Source organism: Seriola aureovittata, chromosome 6, assembly GCF_021018895.1.
Source record: "Seriola aureovittata isolate HTS-2021-v1 ecotype China chromosome 6, ASM2101889v1, whole genome shotgun sequence".
In the NCBI taxonomy this organism is placed as follows: Eukaryota; Metazoa; Chordata; class Actinopteri; order Carangiformes; family Carangidae; genus Seriola; species Seriola aureovittata.
Genome location: NC_079369.1, coordinates 13447508 through 13466948, shown reverse-complemented (window position 1 = coordinate 13466948; position 19441 = coordinate 13447508). Strand labels below are relative to the sequence as shown.

The 19441-nt window shown below is 39.6% G+C and overlaps 1 protein-coding gene across 5 annotated transcripts in view; it reads left to right on the top strand.

Moving 5' to 3' along the window:
* The window catches only part of usp13 (ubiquitin specific peptidase 13), a 33102-nt gene that overhangs the window by 3727 nt on the left and 9934 nt on the right, over positions 1-19441 (top strand). The window contains exons 3-17 of one of the 5 annotated variants that reach the window (XM_056377978.1): positions 1400-1460; positions 4740-4861; positions 5630-5772; positions 6798-6982; positions 7463-7560; positions 7702-7892; positions 8622-8693; positions 10089-10161; positions 11729-11854; positions 13544-13697; positions 14344-14518; positions 14640-14728; positions 15263-15385; positions 18533-18556; positions 19022-19165. In XM_056377978.1, the coding sequence (XP_056233953.1) occupies positions 1400-1460; positions 4740-4861; positions 5630-5772; positions 6798-6982; positions 7463-7560; positions 7702-7892; positions 8622-8693; positions 10089-10161; positions 11729-11854; positions 13544-13697; positions 14344-14518; positions 14640-14728; positions 15263-15385; positions 18533-18556; positions 19022-19165 (1780 nt within the window). Of the gene's footprint in view, positions 1-1399; positions 1461-4739; positions 4862-5629; positions 5773-6797; positions 6983-7462; positions 7561-7701; positions 7893-8621; positions 8694-10088; positions 10195-11728; positions 11855-13543; positions 13698-14343; positions 14519-14639; positions 14729-15262; positions 15386-18532; positions 18557-19021; positions 19166-19441 lie in introns of all 5 variants that reach the window. The other 4 variants (XM_056377976.1, XM_056377975.1, XM_056377979.1 and 1 more) reach the window with 4 other exon arrangements.

Sequence of the window (19441 nt, the reverse complement as noted above, 5' to 3'; positions counted from 1 at the left end):
AAGACCCTGGTAATTTGGTACTAATTTTGTGCTAAATATAAACAGCGTTCAGTTGTTACACTTCTAATTCCTTAAGCATTGTGCTTTCCCAGAAACCTTGGAAATTATCACCAAATACTTCGATATTGCATGTCCCTAAAAATAAAATGTTATAATTACTTTTGATACCTTTATAAATAATAACTTTCCAAATCCTTTCAACTCCATTTTAATTATACTGAATAAAATGAACAACATAAGATTTAAAGTAACAGAGTCTGCTTATATTAGTACATGGAGTAGACAAAATGACAGGGACGTCTTATGATATATTGCAATCAACAATACATACACATACATATTCTTTGTGATGTTACATTTTGTTGAGGCTGAGCCAGAGAGCTATTAATTCACTTTTGAAGTTTGTGGTGGTGTTGCATTGGATTGCATTACATGGTGTTTCTGGTGTTTTTATCCGTTCTTGTATGTATGAAATAATGAACTCAACAGGGCATTCTTGCTTTTATGTCAACAAAAAACACATGTACCCGAACAAGCTTCTCTTTAAAAAAAAAAAAAAATTGATTGTGAACAACATAGGCCGTGGCTGCTGCCGCTGTGTTTTCTCACTGGCTCTAATTGCCCCCAGATAAGCTCTGCTTTGTAAAGAGCTGCTATTTCCATGCCTGAATCTGGCCAGAAACAGCTGCTCACATTCTGCAGGCTCCTGTGTCTGCTGTTTTTTCCCATGGGTCCACTTGGTCTCCAGTGTGTCAGCATTCTCTCTCTCTCTCTCTCTCTCTCTGTCTGTCTGCCCGCCCACTGTGTCCTCCTCCCCGCCGAGTTAACAGGAAGCAGTCACCTGAACTTGATCAGACTGGACGGACACTAGTCGGTGGTACTGGGTTGTTTTGCCGCCTGTCAGTTTTTGGAGACATGACTTATGTGAAGTCACTGACAAAGTGTTGAGTCTGTTAAAGATTGATTGTTGGGGTTTTACCACCCTGGAAAGTATGTAGTGAAGATAAAAGAGAAATATATTAAGGGCATAGAAAGACGATGACACGCACTAGAGGCAAAGACAGACCCAAACACGTGATATTAGATGTACTGTAAATGGTATCTGTCCAAGTCTACAAATCAAACTGTGCAACTCAAGCACTTCTAATTTATCATTCTTTAATTTTGACCCTGTCATGGTAGGGGTTTTCCCCTTGACTTGTAACCTGATCAGGCAACTGGAACATTCAGCATCTATTTCTAACAAAATGACAACCACCTGGATCTTCTGTCGAAGCAAAGCTTAAACGGTTTTCTCAGCATTTTACTATAATAGACTCATCAAAGGTGTTGGGGGTTTTTTAATGTGATGAAGGCTCTTTCATCCAATTTGATCCCTCTTCCTTCCTGTTTCCTACAGAAAGCCACAGGAGCCGCAGGAGGCGCCATCCCCAGACGAAGAAACGGAAAAGTGTTTCTAGGTAAGTGAGGCAGTTTGAGGCAGTGCTGAAACAAGTATTCACATGTTTTACTTAAAAGTACCAATAACACCAAGAATACTCCATCACAAGTAAAAGTCCTGCATTAAAGATGTTAGTTATATTGTCCAGAAAAACTACAGAAGAGTTATCAGCTCCAGGTTCTTAAGGTATCAAAAGTAGAAGTACAAATCTTTCAGAAAGATGGGCCCTGTGACTGACATGTTATCATGTACTCCAGTATTAGTTTGTTAATAGTGATGTATCGATGCAGAAGCAGCATTGAATGTTGTGGCTGGTTTTAACTACCAAACTAATATACAGTTAGGTAGATTAGTGTTCAGTGTAGTTAGTCCAGTGGCTCCCAACCAGAGGTCAGGCCTCTCTAGACAGAAATCTGAGGATTTGTGAGATGATTAATGGAGCACAAAAGAAGAAAAAAGTTCTACTATAGAAATATGCATTCATTTTTTTGACTTCTTTCTCTTATTTTTTCCTTTTTGAGGAAAACATTAACCATCAAACAGTAATATCAATGAAACTGATTGAGAAGTTTAGATGAGCAGTGTCTCTTTGATGAAACTGCTAACAACTCAAAGAAATGACACGGGGCCCCAACTAGACACTTATTTTGTAAAGGGAAGAGACTGGGAACCACTGGTTTAATCTTTAACAGTGCAATGTATTTAATATCTTGTGATAAGATTTTTATGTAAAATCTTGGAGAAGTAACTGTAGCTGTGAGATAAATGTATAATGGAAGAGAAAGGACAACATTTCATTCTGAAATGTAGTGGAGTACAAGTATAAAGTATACATCCACGCATTAGCTATACTGCTTATCCTTTGAGGGTTGCGGAGCGGCTGGAGCCAATTGTAGCTGACATTGGGTGAGAGGCAAAGTACGTATACATGTACACATACATAGAGAGACATACAACAATTCATGTGCACATTCACACCTATGGGCAATTTAGAGTTGCCAATTAACCTTCAAGTCTTTGGACTATGGGAGGAAGCTGGAGTACCTGGAGGAAACCCACGCAGGCATGAGGAGAACATGAAAACTCCTCATAGAATGGCCTCAGCCGAACCATGTTTTGAACCTTCTAGCTGTGAGGGTACAGTGCTAACCACGGCACCGCTGTGCCGCCTATAACGTATCTGTATACCTAAAAAAATAGAACTTACTCTCTACCACTGGTTAGACTGGTAGAATTAAATCCCTTGTTGCTAAACTATACCTATTAGCCACTGGTATTCTCATCATAGGCAAAAACAAAATGTAGCCTACTGATGACAGAAAAAAAGGTGCAGCTTACTTTCTTGCACTGAGTTAGTGTTTTAATATTAAACTAAATGTGTTGTGTGTGGTCAGAAACGCCCCTCTCTCCTAAGAGAACGACCTCCATTGCGAGCTAGTGTTATTGTTTGTTACACTGTGGTGACCTGCCAGCTGCCCTGCAGCCAGCCTCTACCCAAAAGCGTCAGATATTTCTCATGTTGAGACCTCTCCTCCTCCTCCCCACTCCTGTGCTCTAAATATAGGCCATTTATTTGTATATGTGGTTGGTAACTGCTCTAAATCAAAGCCTGGCCTACTCCCCTCCTCCTACTCCTCCTTGGTTTACAGTGGGGCCGCCTCCTGTCAGTCGCCGGCCTCTCAGCTGCCACCAACTGTCAACCTCCCGTCTAGGCTGACACACTTCCACTGCAGCTCTGACGCTGCTGGGAGAGGACCAGGTGTCTCTCTCCCTCCCTCTCACCCTCCGTCCCTCACTGCTGGAGGAATTCCTTCCACTCAAGCTCTTTGTAATTGACGTTCCTGTTTTCATTCAGAGTTTGATTGACTTTACTATCCGTTCCCTTTGATTTGACTGCTGTACATTAGGTCAACCCTTTCTAGCCAATGTCTGACTCTCTGACTGTCTGTCTGATATAAGTTTGTGAGAGTCTTTCTTAAGACGTCTTTCTCTGGACTGGATGACGATTCTTGTCGTCCATTTTGGACAGCGGGCATTAATGTATCTGCCGTCATCCCCATACCAGTCGAGTGATCTAATCAAGCTGCTACCTGCTAACGTCAGACCATGGTTACCATGAAACCAGTGGGCACAATCACAATGTCAGGGATAACCTATGATCCTGTTTGTAATGAGTCATTCCACGACTTTAGGCTGGGGTGGAGAACAGACAGCTCTATATAGAGAGATATTTAAGAGAGGAAGCTCTCTGAAGCTGTCCCTCCAGTTTGCAGGGTTAAGTTTGATATGATTTTGGTAAGAGCGGAAATGTAGAGGCAATTAATTAATTAGGTGAATGACAGAAAAATTATCGACATAATTTTCCCAGCAAAAAGTTGTTTGGTTTCCAGCTTCTTTCTTGTATAGATTTAATGCTTCTCTTTGTTTTACTAGACAGTAAAGTTGCTTTGAAACATAATAATTATCAATCCTTATAGATTAATCTGTCAATTATTTTCCAGATTAATCAATCCGTTATTTGGTCTAAAAATCAAAAAGATATAATGAAAAAATAATATGCTTTGTTTTGTACAACAAACAGCGCAAAAGTTTTTTTTTTCAAAGCAGATTAATGCAATTAATGGCTTATCAAAATAGATTTGATCTCTGTTAATCAACCCACTGATTAATTGGCATTGGATTAGTTTCAGCTCTATAGTTTAATGTTTTTGGTTTTGGACTGTTGGTCATACAAAACAAGATGTCACCTTGGGTTTTAGGAAAGTGTGATGGACACGTTCACTGTTTTCTGACATTTTATTGACCAAATGATTAATTGTGAAAATATCCAGCACTTCAGTCAATAAGGAAAATAATTTTTATTTGCTGGCCTAATTTTGATAATTTAGTTTTATTATGTGATCAACAATGAAATGAATGTTCCATAGCTGCACTAACAAACGTCACAGCCATGCTAAAATCCTAAATATAGCTCAAGATGAATTTTGTCTGAGTAAAAGAGACATCAGCCTTGTGTGAAGTCATCCTGTCACTGTTGTAAAAAAAGATGTCATTGATGGTTTTGTCGTTCTGTTTGATCTCTCTGCAACCTTAGACTATTATGGTATTGACTAAAGGAACAAATCAAAAACATAAAAACAGAACAGACCTCACACTCAAGAGCAGAAAAGAACAGAGCATAAAATAAAAATAACCACGAGCAAACTCCATCATGGCTTAATAATGAGCTAACGTCAGTCTGCAGTGACTGAAGCAGCAGTCACATTCTAACTGCAGCTGTTTGCTTCCTCCCTTTAAGATTTAGAGCTAAACCGTGATTTTAACGGAGAGGACTATGAATACGAAGACGAGGCCAAGCTCGTCATTTTTCCAGACCACTTCGAGATCCCCTTACCAAATATTGAGGAGTTGCCCGCTCTGGTTAGTGAGTTGGTGCTGCATGGGCTCTGTGTGTTTCCATGCATGTCGAGGTGGAGGGTGCATTCAGTGGTTCCCTTAACACTGGACCTGAATCTTCAGATTCATTTGAGACTTCCTTAATGTTTTACATTCAAGAATATAATATAATATCCCATTGAAAGAACAATGAGATTCTGTGATGCGTCACCTAACCTCTAGCTGTTACCCCTTCTAAAGGTTTTTCATTTGGATCGGTTTTGATCGGTTTCACAAGCTTTTTCTCTCTGCAAAAAAAGAAAAGGGGAAAAAACATCTGGGGGAACCACTAGGTGCACATGTGCCTTTTTAAGTTTGTGTTTTATTGCTTGCATAGAGAAAAAAAAGGAGAGATTTTACTCCTATCTTCAATGTATTTATTTATTTGCTTGGTTTTTAGAGCTTGGCTTTGACATGGTTGTAGGTTTCCAACCTGTGGATGTAGAAATTGTGGTGCTGCATATATTTTTGATTATTGGTGAACACCTTATTTTTAAGAGCTTTGCATGGTTTATTTTGGGCTGCCACCCTCTCCTCTTATGCTGCTCTAGTCACTTTTTTTGCATAAATCTTGCATGTCCACTTTTTTCCTATTCATGCACAGTTAATGCACGTTTTAAATGCTCCTACAGTTGTTAAAAGAAATTTGTAATCCTTGAATTTGTTTGTTTAGGTGATATAGTTTTGACACTGACCTCACCCACACCCATTTTTGCACTTGACAATGTCTTTGCTGTCTCACCTGATGTGAAGGTGACCATCGCCTGTGACGCAGTGCTCAATGCACCATCAGCTTACAAGAAGCAAGAGCCTGAATCCTGGGAGGAGGAGATCCAGGTATCCCGACATGCCAGGAGCCTCAGACAGCTGGATAATGGGGTCAGAATCCCACCCAGGTAAGACGGATATTATAAGTAGATATTTAAGAGTCTAAATGTTTTGGAAGCATTATATCCTCAGAAATGGTCTAACTAATGGTCAATACTGGGTCTAACTGCAGTAATCTTCTGGTGGCAGCATTACATTATTGTCATGATTGACATAAACAAGCAATATGTGTATCTTATATACATTTGTGCACAACTCCCTCTCCACCGTACCCTCATGATGGTAACAGTAACAGGTGTATTTTTGAGTCACTGGACAACTACTGACACTGTGACTATGTGTAGTCATTAATATGGCTAAATCTTAACCTACAGCCCTTAGATGCTGTCTCTAGTGCCGCAGACTCTCAGTGGGAATCCTTCTTATAGGATGATCCCACTCATCTGAGATGGATCCTGAAGAGGGTTTCTGGTTTTGTTTCAGCCTCATGTCCCAGTCTGCCTCAGCTCAGCAGACCGCCTGCCATACTCATGTGCCCTGCACTATGCAGCAATAGTTCAGAGCCAGTTAGGGCTTACAGATGATCCTGCAGACAGAAAACAAGCTCAGCACACCAAGCATTTCATTGTTTCATTGATCATTGCCGCTGTACATGTGTGGTCCCTAAATCTATCCCAGAGAACAAAGAAAGGGAGGTGGAGTAACATGTCTTCTACTAGCAGCAGCTACTACAGAGCAGCTTTCCAGATGGATAACTGAAGGTCTGGCAGTTCATCTAAATTCTGTTTTACTGATTACTCTACAGAGGATGAGCTGAAAAGTTATTTCAAACTATAGAATTGGCATCAGTGCTTAATTTCACACAGAACAAGTGTTACATTTAAATAAATATTGAAATCCAAAGATGTATTTTGCAAATTTAGTCAGGGTGTCTCAGACACCTGATATTGACCATATTTAAAAAAAAAAAATCTGTTTCTTATGCCTCTACTTTCTCTATATATTATTTAATCAATAAATTGATCATGTATTATTTGAATCCGGCATAAAAACAACACAACATTAACATAAGTCTCTGTGTCTCTGTTGTCAGTGGCTGGAAGTGTCAGAAGTGCGAGATGAGAGAAAACCTGTGGCTGAACCTGACGGATGGAGCAGTGCTCTGTGGGAAGTGGTTCTTTGACGGAAGCGGAGGTAACGGCCATGCTCTGGACCACTACAGAGAGACCAACTACCCACTGGCTGTCAAACTGGACACCATCACCCCAGATGGAGCAGGTCTGAGACACATGAGACTTTAACCTGAACTGTTAAATAGTTTTAAAACTACTCTGTTCCTAATATTGGAGGATGTTTAGTTCATAATAAACAGAACAGTATGTTAATACCCCAATGCAACAGCCTTGCAATTAAATCTTATCCTTGTGATAAAACAATGCTCAGTTTTTGTTGACATTGTGTCAGTGAGGCATTTTCCGGGATGACCAACGTTAGTTGTGTTGTTCCTTTGGATTACATTATATTGAAATGGGTTTCTGATATCCTGCTGCCCTCATGTAAATACAACACCACCACTGGATTGTATTGCATTGTACTGATGTATCTGATAAAATAGTGACTTAGTGTAAATGGAATACTCGAAGGGCTTTAATGGTAATGTGCAAATGGTTAATTTGACTTCAAATTCGATTTTGGAGCATGGTATGGAGAACCATGCCATAATATCTTCAGCTTGACTGACTGGTCTTTTGGTTTCAGATGTCTATTCGTTTGAAGAAGAAGAAGCCGTGTTGGACCCCCACATATCAGAACACTTGTCACACTTTGGAATAGACATGCTTCAGATGCAGAAAAGAGTGAGTTATCTTGACTGTGCAGAACAATGAAGCTTGTTTTACTATTAACACCACCTTCCCCAAAAGATCTGAAACCCTGCAACAAAATATCCACATATACCAAACTAAAATTAAAGCCAGCTCTCCTCTTCTCTCCTTCAGACAGAGAATGGGCACCACACAGACAACAACGCACGGCCGCGGGTCAGTGAATGGGAGGTGATCCAGGAGTCGGGCATGAAGCTGAAGGCGGTCTACGGTTCTGGTTACACAGGCATCAAAAACCTGGGCAACAGCTGCTACCTCGGCACAGTAATGCAGGTCCTCTTCAGCATCCCAGACTTCCAGAGGATGTGAGTACTGTACGCTGTGATGTGGATTTACTAGAAAGAAAACACAACATTGATTTTTTTTGTTTTGTTTGTTTGTTTTTAGTGTATGTTTCTAGGTCTTATCTGAATATAGTGATTGTGACATTGCAGGGAATTTTAAGGAGCCATAGTCTCTACAAGTGTAAAAATAATCAAATTGTTTTATTTCAGCAGTATACTGTGTCTCTGACTCTCAGTATGGTAACAACAATAGACAAAATACTGTAAACACATCATGGAAAAAGACTTAAACTTTAACGATGAAACAATTGTTTACAAAGTTTGATTAATCAATAGCAATCAGCACTGTGATTTATGAGTTTCTACACAACATTAAAAATAACATTTTTACTGTTAAATTGTGACCAACTCATGTGTACAGTATATGATATACATCCTACGCAGTGTTTTTAACAGAGGCTTAATGGTTACTTTATGATGAGACTCAATTTTCATGATGTATTTGGAACTCTGTATCTAGTCGCATGTAATTATTGATCGATTGTTGCTGTGGATTAGGTGTAGAGAAAAATACAGAATAACACAACATTAATACTTAAAGAGAAAACCCATAGTGCATTGAAGCATGATCTCCTGTAGAAGCAGTGTTGGTGTCTTCTCAGTACCAGCCCGTGTATTTCCTTGTGTCTGTGTGTCGCGTCCCATGTGCTCCATCTGAGGTGAGCTTGTGACATGTATTTTGATCTTTAGGTATGTGGGTAATCTTCAGAGGATATATGACTATTCACCCCTTGACCCCACCCAAGACTTTGCCACACAAATGTAAGTGACCTGTTACATAATGCAGTGTTATAATACACAAACAAGGGGTTTTCCAGCTGCTGCTGCTGTAGCTACTTCCAGTTCATATTGTTGTTATTAAAATGCTTGAAATAACAATATAATGAGTTTTGAGTTTTATAGTTTGACCAAGTCTGGTCTATAAATCCTAGTAAAGCCAATAAATGAAACATACAGTAATTTGTTGGGTAAAAGCTTGTTTTCTGACATTTTCTGGTAAATATTTTGTTTTGTAAGACGGTGTGTTGCAAGAGGTCAATCACATGCTGATGAAATGTAAGTGGAGTCATAGCAAGGCAGGTGATGAGTATCAGTTATGTTTGTTATTCATTCAGTTATGTTCATACTCTGAGGCACATTGACAGATAAACATGTTTAGACCTGTCACTATCCGTATTTGATAAATTCACAATGCAGGAATATCCTAAATTATATTATTACCTTGTATCCAATTAGGATGATGCCACAGTTTATAAATAAGGGATAAAGTGTAAAGTGGAAATAAAATCAAGATTTAGACTTACAATACTACAGTTATCTGTAAAGAGTGCTGGGCTGATGTGACTAAATGACAGCAGAGCTGTTTGACAATGGAAATGAATCATAATTGCAATAATTAATGAAATACCCAATGATGAAATTTTAGGTCAAAGATTGCAAACATTCCTTTGTCTTCCGAGAGGATATTTCAGCTTCAGTCAACTGAATTAAATATCAGTTAGTGTGAAATGAGATGAATCATACTTGATGGTTAAAAAAACAAAACAACGAAAGGCTTAAATTAATATAAAATTAATGTAAGGTTTTGAAGACGGTGATACTGATGAAACAGATTTTACTGACACGGGTTGAGTCACTGCCCTCTGCAGTTACTGTGTGGTATAGTATTTTTTTTTATAGACAGGCTGTTTGGAGGCTCCTGGAGTATATTGTATTATATAAAGGATGTAATTCACTAATAAATTCTTTACCACCAAAGATAAGTGATACCCCTTTGTTAGAGTGATCAATAAAAGAATGAGCTAATTATAAGAAAAGTATATTTCTGACTGTTGTGATTATTCTTATTTATTTCATAGTAAGGCTGAAAAAAATACCTGCAGATATTGTCTGTGGTGTTGGTAACCATGGCAACTGAGCTGAGTTTGAACTCGAGCCAGATTTGTGAGACTGAAAATCCAGGGGTTAACAAGTTAGCTGCTTTGTGAAACAGGCCCCAGGTGTCTCGTCTGAAGGTTTTCTTTTTTCTGACGAGTAAAGACACGTGCACTTCACCTTCAGGCTGTGTCATCCAACAAATAACCCCAACAAGACTAGAGCAAAAGTATAAGAGTAACTAAGAGTTGTAATGTTGACACTGTTGTTTTTGTCCAACAGGGCTAAACTGGGACACGGACTGCTCTCAGGCCAGTACTCCAAACCACCCATGAAATCTGAGCTCATTGAACAGGTGATGAAAGAAGAATACAAGGTATTAAACTGGGTATGTCCAGCTCCCAAACTGGGTCCATAACCAACAGAAGCATGTTGATACTGACTGATAGCAAAATTATTTTATTATGGTTGTCAATACAGTATAGTTTCATCCTGTCAGATTGCTATTTTCCCGATATAAACGTAAAGTTTTTACATAATGCAGCTCTTCTGTGTTCTTAATATACTTGAGCTTTTTTTGAGCTTTTCAGAGGAGTTGATAGAAACAAAAGGAAGACGTGATTTTCTGACATATTGTCAAATTTCTTCATGCTCTGACCTTTTTCCTTTGGTCTGAAACTAACTGGTGGCTGCAGTCACAAATTTTGCAACTCAAATAGTTTTTGAACACAGCAGCTCCAGGCATGATATGACATGAAATCATTGCCTTTTTATCCACATACTGTAGTACACAGCTGCCAGGAAATTAGAAGAGGAAAGCCATTAAAGCATGATGGGACCTAGTGCTAGGTCTGTAAGCTCCAGGTTTCTTTTCAGCCTCCCCAGCCGCAGTAATTGATAGGGCAGAGCCGTGATCCTGCACTTCCTACACATGTGATTGTGGAGTCAGGTTTGGACACATATTGACAGCTGGGAAGATATAGGGGGAGGGTTTGTGTTGGCACACTGTGCTCAGTTTGTACCCATTACAATTACATATGCTAATTAAAATGGCTTTTTAAATGTGTTCCTTGGGATACATGGTGTCCTGCTGGAGGTTGGCCTACACATTGTTTGTTTAGTGGTGTGGCAGGATGATGTAGAGACCCTTACACCGGATGACATATATTATAAAATATTTACTGACTTTGGTGAAAATAGTCAATTTAAAAGAATAGTTTGACATTATAGGAAGTAGGGCTATGCTAATTTACTCTCTGGCGAAGTGAAAAGATCAATACAGTACCCCATTACCTTTTATGTTAAACTGGTGTTAACATCTCTCTCCCCTGGTAGCCTGGCAACTGCTCCCAGTCAAGAAATAGTCTGGTGTACAATTCCTGGCAAAATAGCTAATGGATGTGTTGATGAGGATTGTTTGTGAAGAGTAACTTAATTTTATTGTCTCATTAATAGGCTTCTCCCCTCTTGGAAATTTTGAATAACTGGCACAGTAAAAACTGAAGGTTCTGTGTCCTTTTTATTGAGAAATACAGAAACTAGGAAGGATTTTGCAGTTTTTATGGTAGCATCTATATTCACTTAGGAATTCTAAATAGCCATTTTTATTGAGGATGCTGCACATGTTTACATAGTAAAATAGTTACAGCAATGCCATTCAGACTTATTAATGTTGCTTAGCAGCATGGACCAAACAAAAAAATATAATGTTAAACATTCTTTTTATGAAGAAGAATCTCAGTGTGTACAGAGCAGTGTGACGCATCTGTCTATAATAACACTCTGGTACCAGCTAGTCACTCGAAGCTAATGCTACCTTAATATTAACAGCTGTTCTGTTGTCTTACCTTGTAGTTCCCTCTGAGACAGGTGAGTGATCATGCACAGTCAGTGTGTGTGACGCCCAAATGTTTTCATTCCAGCACCAGCAGAAGGGCGTCTCCCCCCGGATGTTGAAGGCCCTGGTCAGCAGGGGACACCCAGAGTTTTCCTCAAACAGACAACAAGATGCCCAGGACCTCCTCCTGCACATCATCAACCTAGTGGAGGTGAGTGAAGCTAAACCTCTGTTAAAGTCAGACAATTTTAAATGGTGTATATATATATGGCCTACATTTCTTACCTTTGACAAGACATTTAAAAAATATTAGTATGTCGCCTTAATGTATAGTTCAGCAAAATATTCTAAATACAATGTCCACTTACTAACCTTTTCCTAGTGGTTTAAACACCATCTTATGGTCCTTATTATTGAATGGAGTTTGCTCAGTTGTCATGGCAATAAATCAATTGAAATCGGTTGTTATTATAATGTATTCACTTGCAGTATTTTTTGTATATTCTAGAAATGTGATTAACCATAACTCTGAAGAGAGCATTCACTATGACTTGTGTTATTAATATCAATTAACATCATTTTCATAAGGTTGATCTGTCAGGTTTAGAAATTGAATAGGTTTTTATACTACTGTATATGAGACACATCACCTTAAATGATGTCCACTGGCAGAAGGTGTCAGTCAACACTACAAACACAACAGAAAGCAACACTGCTTCTCACAAAACTCAAATGGCTGGGTTACGTCTGACCCCTGACACACATTGGGAGGTAGCTGATTGGGATGGGAGGGTCTGTTTTTGACTAAACACAGCACACTGTCTTCTTGGTTGGTACATACACATTGGGTTGCTCTTGATGTGTCTTTCTCAACCAGGATATATAAATAGCTCGGCGCTATCTGTTACACAGTGAGGCCAGATAATGCTTCCTATTCTGCCCCAGCCGCAGGAGACATGCTGTGACTCGGACTTGACTCTTCCTCCACCTCATGTGGAGGAGATCAACAAATCAAACCATCCAGATCCTCCCAGCCTCAGTTTCTCCATGTCTGCCACATTCTGTAGGTTTCCAGACATAGATTGAACCTGACTAAAGCCACCACCATCAGCAACATTTTCCACTGTCTGTGTCAGCCTGCATATTTGGCCTGAGTAAAATTATAACTTGTTTATTTCTGTAGCCTCTTAGAATAGAAGGGATGGGTTGCTAAGAAGTCGTCATCAAACTTGTGTGTTAAGTCGCGATGCCATTCCTCCATCACAGTCTTCAAATAAACACAGAGTAAACTTCACTGACCCCTGCTGTTCATCAGCAGTGAGAGGACACTGAGCCACTCGGTGATAATGATTAGTATGCCCTCAATTCTGAAAAGATGTAACACTCTGTAATGGAGGGTACACTTAATTGAGGCAGTTCCTAAATTAAAAGAGTTGCATTTACATAATGAATGACTGTATTTAGAGATCTGGGTCAAACAGCAGTTGTGTTGAAGTTGTGCCAAGAGACTGTAATGGGCCACAGCAAGAATAGCTTATAGATAGAGTTGCAGTTCAAACCATGGGCTGTTTGTGGTATGTGTGAAGCTTCTGTACAGTTCTTAAGCAGACATACAGTAGCTGTCTTTAAGATAAAATTGCTTGGGGTTTGATTGATTGATTAATACTTAAATTTTTGACTTGGAACTGCCAAAAAAAAACAACAACTGACGAGTATTCAGAAAACGCTAGAACCTCAATTTTATCTGTGTTATATCACATCACTGGTGTATATTCTATTTTTAAAAAGGACATTAGTATCAGGCTGAATATCAGTCTCAAACTGAGATATGTGCCAAATCTCATGGAGTGATTTTGCTGCTTATATTTAAACTCTTCCTCCCTATGTTTGGTGTCTGCAGAGGAACAGTGCAGGCTCAGAGAATCCAAGCGACGTCTTCCGCTTCCTGGTGGAGGAGCGAGTTCAGTGCTGCCAGACACGTCGGGTGCGATACACTCAGCGGGTGGACTACTGCATCCAACTGCCAGCCCCAATCGAGGCTGCCACCAATCGAGGTAGAGAAGCTCCCATACACACACTCACACACGTGTGTGCATCCACACACACACACACACACACACACACACACACACACACACACACACTGGGCAGCTGCAGTAGGAAGCACCAGCTGCCTCTGGTTGGTACAGCCTGTGTGATGCTGGGCTCAGGTGGAGCCAGCCACTGGGAGAATCAGCAGGTCTTGCTCAGGAAGGGCACAGAAGGTCCTCAGCTCTCAGACAGAGAAAATAAGTGACTGCTTATGGCTTTGTTATGTGTACTGTCATTACACACTCTTGGCTTGATGTAATACATTATATAACAAATCAGATGGACTAATTTAAAGAATAATTAAAGGTTGATAACACCAATATAACGTTGTCATATTAATTGTGCCGATGTTGGTATAATTACAATAAACAAATGTGACCTTGGTGAGTATGATAGTCTGTCTAATGCAATGTAGTTGCTAGTAGGGGTCTCCAGTGTTGTCAGCAGCAATCTTGAATGCTACATATACACCTTAAACAATTATCCCTATAGAAATGCATCTTATGCCACCCTTTTTCTTTTTAAAATGCTGAACATTATACATGACAATGGATGTTACCACTTATTCTGCATGGTATCAAGTCTTTGTCTTTGTTTTGATGCTACCAGAGGAGCTGCTGGCATACGAGGCCAAGCGGAAGGATGCTGAGGAGAACATGAGGGCTCCACCTCAACCTGTGAGAGCACGGATCCCCTTCACCGCCTGCCTGCAGGCCTTCACAGAGCCAGAGAACGTCCCAGACTTCTGGAGCTCAGCGCTGCAGGCCAAGTCAGCTGGAGTCAAGTAAGTAAGGCCCACATCCTCCTGGGCCTGGAATGACAACTCGACATCTCAGTTGTATCTATAAACTTTGCTTTCCTTTCTTTTGAATCCCCCTTTTCAAAATTCTAATTTTCCCTTGCAGAACTTCCCGTTTTGCCTCCTTCCCAGAGTATCTGCTCGTGCAGATCAAGAAATTCACATTTGGAGTTGATTGGGTGCCGAAGAAACTAGGTAACTTTCTGTCACACTTCACTGATTAATGGGTTTTAAATGTTTGTTATTGGCCTCCACCAATGTGGTGACTCAGTTTCAAGTATTTGTAGGGTTGCAGACGCCCAGCAGAGGGCAGCATCAAACTATGATTTACAAACCCCATCACAGGTGAAATTTCTGCCCGGGTTAGTTTTTGTTCAACTCATTCAGGCGTCACCTGCACTTTTTGGACACATGGTCACAAACCACCACATCTCTCATCCTGTCCTGTCATGTACTTGGGACACAGAGATTAAATAAATGAAAACAAGTATGTTGCTGCATCTTAAATTCCTATTGAGGTACAGTTACATGATAGGTAAATTGTGTAAATTGATATTTATAAATCACAGTCTTCAGTATGATATTTTGGGGTTTTACATGGCCGACAGTCACACTTATGTTTACACTTCGACAACCAGCTGCCAGGGTCTCAATGTTAAGTGGGAAGGATGTTAAGAATTAAAAGTCAACATATTCCTCTGAGTTTTTTTCATGTGTCTTCCTGTACAGACTTGGCCATAGATGTTCCAGACTTCCTCGATCTGAACCGGCTGCGGGCCACAGGGCTGCAGGCAAGTGAAGAGGAGCTGCCTGATCTCATGCCCCCAATCGTGCTACCTGAAGACACCAGAGGTATGAACAGATGTAGCTTATGCCAAGTTGTGGAAATGGAACCTATACATGTATGTGTGTTGGTGTGTATGCGTAAAGATATCAATATGGTTGGGACAACACGTTATTGTGCTACTTTTCACAACTAGGACAATGTAAGGAGCATTTTTTTTCCCTTTTTAATCTGACATTTTGTGTTTTATTCATTTCCACTAAATATTGGCAAATAAACATTGGTGCCAACATTTGGATCAGCTTCAGTTATATCGTGTAGTTTTCAGATCAGACAATGCTCCACTTTTCTCATCCAAAAGAATCCCCTGTTCATAGGCTTCAATAAATCACCTACTGTGACCCACAGGGACATTTGCACTCGTGTGAATTCTTGGAAAAAAAGCAAAATGGCACTCTTAACTACTGGGGGCATTTTTGGCTCCTTATTTTTAATTTCACAGTTCTGTTATTGCTTTCCCTGAGCCACCTGTGCTTTCTTATTTACCCAGTTAGCCAAAAATATCACTCTATTTATTTATATATTTATAAATAAATAAATATATATGTGAGACAGTATATATCTGATTTTACCTAACAAACAGGTAACTTATTGTTACTCTGACCACATATGTGTTCTAATGCTGCTACTCAACATCCTTTTCAGGAGATGTAGGGTATTTTTTAGACAGTCAAATGATCTATGAAATTGTCTTTAATATGATATTCTGCTCAAAGCCACCCAGTTTTTTTCTGAAGGGGATATTGAATGGAATCCCACAGGAAAGGCATGCTCAATCAATTACTGAAAAGTTGTTGTGTTCACAGTGTGGCTAAGCCTAATAAGTTCTAATGATTTTGTGAGATCCCCTTGTAATGTACTTCCCTTGGCTCTGGGAATAAGCTACTGGAAGCCATCAAGAGCATTTTAGAGCACAAGCAATATTGTTGTTACTTTTTTAGAAACTTCGTGGTGTCATTGTTTACTCAGTGATATTTCAAGTATTACATACATCCTCTCCTCCTAAAGGCCAATGCAAAACTTCTATCCTTTTGCTGCTTTGTCTCCGTCTCCTCTGTGATTGTAATTCCTTTTCCTCTGTTCCTCCTTCCGTTGTTTGCAAAGTTCGGCTACATCAAGTTAACAGTGTCCTCCTTAATATTTTAGCAGGCGTGAAGCACAAAATGTTCTGTACTGTCTCAAGCTCCAAACACAAACACAAAAAGCGGTTCAAAGAGCAGTGCAAAGACACAGTAACATCTGCGAGCAGCCTTTGCTGTGACTCACATGAGCTTCATGTCTTTACAGACCTGGGACCTTGCAAAATTGTTTCACTGGCTGCTTCAGTTTTGAACATGTTCGCCTTAATATTTCACCACTGAGCAGTCTGTGCTTTACCTGCTATCTCAGACCTCCAAACACACGGAACTGGCTTCTTGGAAGAATGCAGTATCCACTTAAAACTCTTCAAAATCTTGTGCATTGGAGCATCCATTGAGATGAAACTACCTTCGCTTAGACAACTCCTGAAGAGGCCATTGTAAAATTGATGCATTGCATGGAAATATGTATGAATGTTTTTTTTATATGTAGTGAGTTTTAGTTGGGAGAGCAATTTGAATCTCCATTTTGCACTCATCCCCTTTTGACCTCCATCAGTGCTTCCGTTTCTATAGACAGAAACATAAAGAAAAGTTCCAGGGTGTGAAACATGTGGTTTAAGCTACGAAATGAAAAGATGTCAGAGCGGTAACATGCTGTTTTCGAAACACTCGCCGATTTATTTATTTCACATTTATATGATGAGCTTTGTTGATTGCAAATTAACCACCGGTCCATTATCCCCCAGCTGGCATCAGCAGTGATTAATCATTGGTCAACCTTCTGTGTCCAAAAGGCTTCAGTGCTTCTCATTGATTACACAGAACTGCGCAAATGTGTTTTCCTGTACGCTGCTTGAACCACATAATTTCTCACTGGTCTGTGTATCACCCATTCACTCAATTATTCCAGGCCATTTAGAAAATGGATCATGGCTTTTCATGATTCCATTTTTCTGTTGTTTTAAACCACAAAACCAACACTGTATAGAAATTGATTTCTGCTTTTGGTTTCTTTGTTAATCAATTCATCCCCTTCAATATTAAAATGGAAAACCTCAGTCACATTTTATTTATCTAATACCGTGATCCAGTTTGTCATTTTATTAATTCAATGAAAATATGGAAGAGAGGGAAGAAGCACATGAGAGATTGGGTAAGTGAGACAGTGAACCTAAACTGTACCACTTCATTGCAAAAATTTAATGTGCCTGATTTGCTGAGCATTTTATCTTAAGCCATTTTTAGCAAAATATCAGTGAGACAAAAAACAGCACACTGCTGTCTTATTGCCTGTCCAAATGGTTTTCCTCAGGTGTTTGTAGTCACAATATTGTCAGGTCCATGTAGAATAAATGACGATTGACGCTTATAAAATGTATTTGTCCAAAATATCACAGCTGGGTAGGCTTTTCAAAATCTGAGCATGTTTCACATGAACAGGAGCCGCTGAAGTTGTGATTGCAGTGTTTGGGAACAGCGGGAGCCGATCAGTCTCCTCACTGTAGGAGGTGAAAAGGCCTCACCAAAGGGGTATTCTGACAATTTGACTTGAGCCTATCTCGCTGCTGACTTGAATCGTCCCTGTCTGGACAGGGATATCCTTTGTATGATTGATTGTGAGTGTCCAAATACGGCGCATATCACATTCCCACAACATGCTTGGTTTGATTCCAGCTGGGGACCTTTGTTTTATGTTATACTGTCTTTCTCATTTTGTTCCTGCTTCTATACTACAGTCTAACAAAAGGCCCGGTTTCACTGTCACTATTGGTTTGTACTAATTTGATTAATCATAGCTTTGTCTGGGAATATGGTAATATACATCACTAAATCTCAACTGATAGTGAACATACAAGAAAAATGGTACGAACAAAATCAGGTGACTATTATTTGTGTAGCACCTTGGTAGTTCACATGCTTAACATGATGAGATCATTTTAAAACAAAGTTTAAAAAACAGTCTAGCTGCATACATGCAGTTAACTGCCTAGTCATAAGCCTTAGAAAACATAGGTTTTTTTTTCTTAATCAAGTACATAAGTCAACTGAAATAGTTTTATTCTCCTCTTTCAGATAACTCAATGAGCTCCATAGACTGTGAGTATTTGAGTATTTTATTTCTCTTCTCAATAACTCTGTGCTACAGTATATGTATGCATATGTAACATTCATATAAGTTATAGCCATGGAAAATATATTTTGGGCACCAAGCAGTAGTGATGAATGCTGCAGAGCTAAACCTCTGACTATGTATACCTGAGCAGGTGCTGCAGCTGCCATCTACTTTACTTTACTCTACTCTACAAACAAACTTTACTTTTCCATGTGTCTCGGCTGATTTTAGCCAGACTCTTTTCTCTCCTTGATAAATCATCTCTCAATAAAGAAACCTCCCCAGGGCTGATTCTCCTCTGTTTTCTTTGTTTAACGAGGCCCAAAGAGAGGGCCCCGGGAAAATCTGTTTGGTTGTTTAAACTGGAGGGCTACCGGTTGTGTTGAATCAGCAACTGTATGTTTTTTTTGTATGTTCAGGTACTGATGTCGATTTTGTCGTGTCCATAGCTCCTGAAATAGACGAGGCAGCAGTAATGCAGCTGGCAGAGATGGGCTTCCCGCTGGAGGCCTGTAGGAAGGCGGTCTACTACACAGGCAACATGGGCCCCGAGATGGCATTCAACTGGATCATAGCCCACATGGAGGAGCCTGGTAAGGAGACATCACCGCGTTCATGAGAACATACTGTATGCATGACGAGATCAACAGACAGTAAATAGACAAGAAAGTAAAATATATGTGTTTGGAAAGAAAAAGAAAAAACATACATATTGTCTAATAACATTAACTATTACAACAACGATAATTATTATTTCTGTTATTATTACCATCATCAGCCCAACTGCTTTGTGAGTTATGAGATATTTTCCTCTTGGAGGAGATGGCCGGTTGCGTCCCTGTAAACAGATTTTGAAGTGTAAATTTGGC